The sequence below is a fragment of the Ylistrum balloti genome, unplaced genomic scaffold (genome assembly GCF_031769215.1).
Source record: "Ylistrum balloti isolate Yb309-2 unplaced genomic scaffold, AGI_CSIRO_Ybal_v1 Utg370058, whole genome shotgun sequence".
Classification (NCBI taxonomy): domain Eukaryota; kingdom Metazoa; phylum Mollusca; class Bivalvia; order Pectinida; family Pectinidae; genus Ylistrum; species Ylistrum balloti.
The window spans coordinates 1,167,337-1,175,180 of record NW_026782107.1 but is presented as its reverse complement, the minus strand read 5'-3'; the positions used below and the strand labels follow the sequence as shown (position 1 = coordinate 1,175,180).

At 30.7% G+C, this 7,844-nt stretch overlaps 1 protein-coding gene across 1 annotated transcript in view; it reads left to right on the top strand.

Annotated features, from left to right (window-relative positions):
- Positions 1 to 7,844, top strand: part of LOC132549473 (solute carrier family 15 member 1-like) — a 30,316-nt gene continuing 22,472 nt past the window's right edge. The window contains exons 1-3 of the mRNA XM_060213412.1: positions 1 to 58; positions 6,600 to 6,664; positions 7,519 to 7,612. Coding sequence (XP_060069395.1) covers positions 1 to 58; positions 6,600 to 6,664; positions 7,519 to 7,612 — 217 coding nt within the window. The remainder of the gene's footprint in view (positions 59 to 6,599; positions 6,665 to 7,518; positions 7,613 to 7,844) is intronic.

Here is a 7,844-nt window from a genome sequence, read left to right as displayed (position 1 = left end):
ATGCTAGTGCCAGAGTCTGAGTCTGAGTCTGAGCTCTATTCTCAGCTCTCTGGGGAAGGTAAGGCTGTCATATTTACATCTGCTTGATAATGGTTGGCTTGTGTTCAGTCCTGTGGTTAGAAACCTTCCTATTTATAGAATGTGATCACTTTGTGTTGTCTGTAGATAGAAAAACAATTAACCTTTGAAAAAACTGTGTTGTCAATGTGACCTCTATACAGAGTTATCAGTTAAGTATGACCACTATGTAGAGTTATCAGTTGAGTTTGACCACTGGACAGTTGAGTTTGACCACTGGACAGAGTTATCAGTTAAGTTTGACCTCTATACAGAGCTATCAGATGAGTTTGACCTCTATGTAGAGTTATCAGTTGAGTTTGACCACTATATAGAGTTATCAGTTAAGTTTGATCACTGGACAGAGTTATCAGTTAAGTTTGACCTCTATACAGAGCTATCAGTTGAGTTTGACCACTGGACAGAGTTATCAGATGAGTTTGACTGCTATACAGAGTTATCAGTTGAGTTTGATCACAAACAGAGTTATCAGTTGAGTTTGACCTCTATACAGAGTTATCAGTTGAGTTTGACTGCTATACAGAGTTATCAGTTAAGTTTGACCACTATATAAAGTTATCAGTTGAGTTTGACCACTATATAGAGTTATCAGTTAAGTTTGACCACTATATAAAGTTATCAGTTGAGTTTGACCTCTATACAGAGCTTTCAGTTGAGTTTGACCACTATACAGAGTTATCAGTTGAGTTTGACCACTATACATAGTTATCAGTTGAGGTCAAAGTTGAGATTGACCACTATACAGAGTTATCAGTTTAGTTTGATCACAAACAGAGTTATCAGTTGAGTTTGACCGCTATACAGAAGTATCAGTTGAGTTTGACCTCAATACAGAGTTATCAGTTGAGTTTGACCTCTATACATAGTTATCAGTTGAATTTGACCACTATATAGAGTTATCAGTTGAGTTTGACTACTATATAGAGTTATCAGTTGAGTTTGACCTCTATACATAGTTATCAGTTGAGTTTGACTGCTATACAGAGTTATCAGTTAAGTTTGACCACTATATAAAGTTATCAGTTGAGTTTGACCTCTATACATAGTTATCAGTTGAGTTTGACCACTATATAGAGTTATCAGTTGAGTTTGACCTCTATACATAGTTATCAGTTGAATTTGACCACTATACAGAGTTATCAGTTGAGTTTGACCACTACACTGTTGGTGTTTGTCTGTAATACTCTTTTAGTATCATAATGTATGTTGTACTCCTGCTTTCCTTCCCTCCCAAAATTATAAAAAAAATATCCTGTTTTCACCCACCATATATATCTCCCTTTTCTAATAATATCATATTCGACACAATCATTAATTCACAGTTTTATTAATCTACAAATTATTTTATGCAACTCTAGTTTGAACTCCATAGTTACTCAAGTTTGGACTTCATATAAAATTAAGCTTAACTTTTAACTTTCAGTTATATTTAACTCAACTTGAATTGACAATGCACATCATCCTTAACTCTTAGTTAAATTTAACTTATTTTAATGCTTTAACTTATTTTAATGCTTTAACTCATTTTAATGCTTTAACTCATTTTAATGCTTTAAATAATTTTAATGCTTTAACTTATAGTGTGATATTTCACTTTAGATTCTGGCACACTCATTTACATTTAATTTCCTTGCAGCTTATAAGTTCTCATGCTTGACGGCTTTCTTTAGATTTTCTGCTTTTGTGTATTAATATGAGGTATTTGTGACCTTGAGTACAAGCAAGGTTATGCTTGGTGAAAATTGTTCATAAATTAAAGTTATCATTGTTTTTATGTTAATAATTTCTTCAGAATATTGAAAAAGCCTGAGGTTATGACACCAAGCCAGTAGTATTTTGGGATCAATTCTTTAGCATGTTCAGACAAAAAATTATCAAGGTAGATGATTTTTATTTTATTTAAAAGAAGTAAAGTAAGATAAATTTCACGGTTATGATAAAGAAAATCTTTAAAATAATAAAATTCGGTAAACTAGACTTATTTTCACCACGTCAATCATATCCTGATTAAAGCTATTACTGAAATGATTGAGATTGAACCAATCAAAGATAAGTAAATTGCGTGTCAAGAGTGATGACAACATGAGCAGCTCCTTTCCAATTCACAATTTATTCGTGCAACAGTTGTTTACATGTTTCGAGTCCAAGCAACCCGTCTTCAGAACAACAGTCCCAGATTGTTACGTCATCATATATTGATAACAACAACATTAGTTGGTTACGTCATAAATAATGGTAGAAATGTGACGTAATGATCTGTTAGATTTGGCGGAAGTCACTGAACTCTCTGGGACGTTGTGCCTCCACCTCCCTGTGTTGAAAGGTAAATAAAGGATACGAATAATTAATGTTATTTTTTGTTTGGTATAAGCTTTCTTGTAATAAAGATGGTCTGAAAGGAATGATAACTTAACTACATTATAGCTTATAAATAAACAAGACGTTGATTACATTGAAGGTCAGAAATAAAATTTGAGTTTTACGACTATTAAGTTTACAATTAGATACAATCTTTATATCACATTCAAGGTAAGAATTAAAAATGACTTTATATAAAAAGTGAATAATAAATGTGCTCATAACCATCCTGAAGGTTACAAATTTAGATATGACTGTCACCATATAGGCCCTTTTTACCTTTTTTGTGAATTCGTGGGTTAAATGTTAAAAGCAGCATCTTTATTTTCATAGAACTTAAATTTTTCATTTTTTTAAAAAAGATATTGTATGGCTGGCATTTGATTTGTGATGAAATAGTACACAGAAAAAGAAAGTTATTTTAACTGATTATCATTGACATGTTGTTATTGGTTTAACATCAAGGAAAACAAATCTCCAGTGAAAGTTAAGGATTTTACGGAACGAGTTTGCTAAATTACAAATAAATTTGTCTCTTTTAAATATTTCTAAACAACACAAGGGAACTATTTTGTAGTAGCTCTGCTTATTAAGCTAACTGTATAGATCTTAATCAGTTGAATTCATTTGTTGTCTTTAGTCATTTCTGACCATGAGTACAAGCAGTCATAATATTGGGAATTATGAAAAATGCTCTCTTAGTTTATTTGTATCAAACATGAGTTTACAGGGAGGTGTAATTCCTTTGTATTAAAAAGAATACATGAGAGTATTTTTATAAGTATGATTGTAAATTGCTATAACCAATATTTTTTTTGTCTTTTCAATAACGTCATCTTAAATCTCTTCAACTGAATTACATTTCACACTGAAGAGATAATTTGTCCTCGATTTCAGATTTACAAGTAGTACAAGACCTCCTTTCCTTTTGTCAATATTCCATAGCCTCCTTATTCAATATCTTAAGAATGAACAGATTTATTCAATTTTGTTATTCAGGGAAATATATATTTTTTTATCAAATAGATGCATGTATAAATTTAATATATTGAAAACTGAATGAAAATTGGTCTACAATATATTTGTAAAGAGTTCACTTAGCAAAACCCTCTTATAAGCCACTTAATTTTGCTACAGATAAAACAATTTTAAGAAGTTACACATGTTGGGTAAAATTAGCATATTGTTAAAAAGATGATAGTTTTTCACTATACATGTACTTTAAAATGCCTTAACATGTATATAGTTTAATGAAAGTGTCACTCCTAGTTTGACAGCATTGTGTATTCAGTGTAAACTGTGCATCAAAGGCCCACACAAAATTCTAAAAAGGGACCCTCAAGTAATTTTTGCCTAAACCATTCTGTGAATTACTTTTCAGGGTTTCAAAGTCTGGTCATGGTCTGTTGATTTCATTATGACTGCATGACAATAAATTGATAAAGTGTGTATCTCGATGTAAATGTTAGTCGGGACCAGTTATACAAATGTTATCGCTTTCCATGCGTACATCTGTATAATGTACATCCATGTATATATATCCATGTTATATTACCAAGATATACTGATAGGATATTGGAACAGCAATATATGTACATACAAATGTACATGTTTAATTTGTTACTGGAATTATTCAAAATGTGAACAGATATGGAACCAAACATTTTAAACCAACAAACTGCTTATGTGAGATCATATAGTGATGAACAGCTGGCTTACTTCATTTTTTACATAATGAATTTTGATCTAATTCCAGTATTTTGATTTGTTACAAAACGTCTCTTCAAGAATTCATGTGGAAATAAAAATATTTTAATGGATTAATAAAATAAATTAACAATTTATACTAAAATATTGAATAGAGAAAAGTTGTACTAAGGCAGGTAATTCAGTCCATGTATATAGTGCTAATCGTCACTAGCCCCTGTACTTCAGAAAACTCTTAGTATTTACACGAGGTCTTAAAAAGAAATGTCACTTCAAAGATTTTGTATGAAAATTAAATATTTTTTTTTGTTATATTTCTTAAATCGATGGAAGTACATTTGTATATCTCTTCTGTCTATCAAGATTCAAGATTTATTGAAAAGTTATAAATGTTTTATCGTGGGGCTCAATTTTCGTAGTTTATTAAAGAATAATTTTTCGTTGACATATGGGGCCCAATTTTCGTAGTTTATCAAAGAACAATTTTTCAATGACATTTGATTTTACGGATAAATGCAGCTCAATACATATACCAATTTATTTAACAGTCTGTGGCCATATGAATTTGTGGAATAAAAGTACACATAAAATTAACAAAAATAAATTACCCACCAAAATGACTGATTTTACAGTACATGAGTTATTTTGACTTACATGTTTATTCTCAGGTATACTTAGTTAGTTTTAGATCCTTAATTATATTTATTCATGCTTCTAATTTTGAGTCTGAATCTTTGAAAGATTTTTTCACAAATTATGGAATATGTGGTCCGAACGTTCCCCTCGTCAGAAATCCATTTTGTGGTCCTGACCATGTGTTATTAGTTAAGAATGAAACAAAATATGGAAAAGCTGCCTTGTGCTCTGATTTGACTTAATTTCATCAAATATCTTTGTAAATAATTCTGTAGTTGCCCTCTCCAAGCGATTGACATTATTGTATGAATTCTTCGGGTTAGTAATTCAGAATCTTAGAAGTCTACTGTAGCCTTAAATATTCACACACATTTTAACTTCTTGTAAAAGCCTGATACAAGCGAAACAGGTAAATGAAGTTTGTTGGGACTTTTGTTAAAGATCGTCAAAAAAATTCATTTTTTTTATATATATATTTTAATCCAAAAAGGAAGTGAGATATCCTTGTCAGACGAGCAACAGAATGTTGATACGATCGCTGAATAGGTGATCTATAAATGAACTACTTATTTTATTAAACAATGGAAATTTTTTTATGTAAATGTCAGTCAAAACATCATGTGATATTTATAAACCAGTTGTCAGTACAGTAAGTTAGACCTTACCTAACAGGAATCAATCTCACTATCATTTCTACTTTCAATTCCTTCTTTTTTTTTTATTTACTTAGATGTAGCGGTAGATTTCTAATGTAGATCTTCAATGAGAATGGATGCAGAACTACACATCAATAATATATATGTACACTGTTCTGCTGTTTTAATTTTCTACCATTTGTAGAAAATATATATATTATGTTGTAAACCCTGGAAGCATGTTTCTAGTCTGATTCTACTACACTAATATCTTTAAATTGTTCTACCTTTCCTGACATGAGGTATAATAGTAAACTTAAAATCTATATCAAGGCCACACAACCTTCCCTTCCTGTCATTTTTCCCTTACCCTAATGATAAGCCATCTACAAAACCTGGTATGTGTGTGAACATTAGCAATCCTATGCTGAGCCGAGCTGAAAAATTTGTGGTAAACTTCATTTGTGCCATAGAGAAAGTGAAAAGTATACAATGAGATAATTCTGAAAAACATCTGTATACATACAGATATTGAAATGACAACTTCTTTCATAAATAAAAGGCAGATATGAAAAAGAAATGGCAATATTTTGATTTAATGCAAGTTTGATCCACCATTAAAATGTGAATCAGCTTACGATTACGGCTGCACAGAGTATGTATTATCATTTCAGGTATGTTTTAATATTTTTCAAATGATGACCTTGTTATTCAGGGAATATACCCTTATAAGATTTCGCATGTTACACATTTATAATATAATCTGTTGTGATGTCAGGTCGTGATAATGACATCATACACTTGTAGATTGCATTTTGACATATATATATATATATTGAGACATTAGCCATCACAACTGATAAATTTTTTATATAAAAATGTTGTTTTTTTCACATAATTTCATTTGATAATTTTGTATCTATTTGCTGAAAAATTCTCCTAATCCTGTTTCAAATAGAAACACATGCAAGGTCCAATATATATCTAATAGATGTTAAAGTACGCATTGCGGGACAGATGTGATTTATGTTGCCTGTTCAGGTCAATAAACCATCAACATTTGTTAAAACTTATCCTAATTTCTGAATTATTCTACCTGACAGATTTTTTGTTTTCTTCCAGATTTCTGCTTGAATGAGTGTTGTTTTCATTTATGATTTTTTTTGTTTCATTCTGGTGAAACAGATGACAGCTTACTGAATGCAAACACAGATCAGAAAATAAGTGGAAAAGCGTGGGGACGAGTGAAGGTAAGGTTGCCGCTTTGTAACAGAATTTTACCAAAAAAACCTGCTGAGTATGTGGATTTAATTCTAGGTTTTTAATAGGTGATATGAACTGCTAGAAATCAAACAAAACCACACATGGAATTTATCACCAATAGCAATGTAACAATTTAACAAATATTATATATAACCTTCAGGAATAAACATCATGGTGATCTTGGTTATCTGCCAAAAATTGAAAATGTTAAAAATAATCATTGTCTGGATTAAAAAATCCACAGACTACTGATAAAATCTCTGTTGATGTTATTTCATAATTTTATCAATTTTGATGATTTTACAGTTATCCTTTAGTTGTGATTGATATTTCAATTTTAGGTCCTCTCAGTTGATTTGTAATTTTCACTGAATGAGGGGCAAAGTTTTAAGCAGAAAGTCCCATGCCAAACGAGTACAATATTTACTATTTTGTGAATTTTTTTAAAAGCTCAGAATAATTTTAAAAAATACATTAGTAGGATAAAAGATTAGTTGTGCATAATTAATTTGCAAATTTTATCAAATGTCTCACTGACAATCATGATAAACTGCCTTCTGTTGTCAGTTATATCAACAAACTTTGGTAAACATAATGTTGCCATATTGTAATAAAAGGTGCAGCTTATATGTGGACCAAATCGTAAAAATCGAATAAAAATTGGCTTTATAGTCTATATACCATTGTGACTTATAACCCAGAAAATATGGTAGGTAACAGACAGCTTGTTGTCGAGGTAAATAGAACATTTGTTGTGTTCGTAATCTGCTGAAAGCATGTGGAGCTGTCTTCTTATAAAACTTGTTACTAATTGTGATATCAATATTTATTATCTTTCCAGAATGTTTTCACGAGAAGACGTAAATATCCCGTCAGTATATTTTTCATCCTTGGAAATGAATTCTGTGAGAGATTTTCCTACTACGGAATGAGAGGTATGGTGTTGTTTTGTGCTGTTTAATATATTTTTTAACTTATCAGGACAACAGTGCAAAGTCTTTTAATTACTTTTTTCTTTAAATAACTTTTTTGAAGAGTCATTTTGAGTAAAGTTATGTGTAACCTGATAAAGTTTGCAAAGAGAAATGACCTTGACCCATATGAAGGTCACAGATGCAAAATTGGTAAAACTCTCCAAAGAATTCTTTTGAATGACCAAAAACTGTG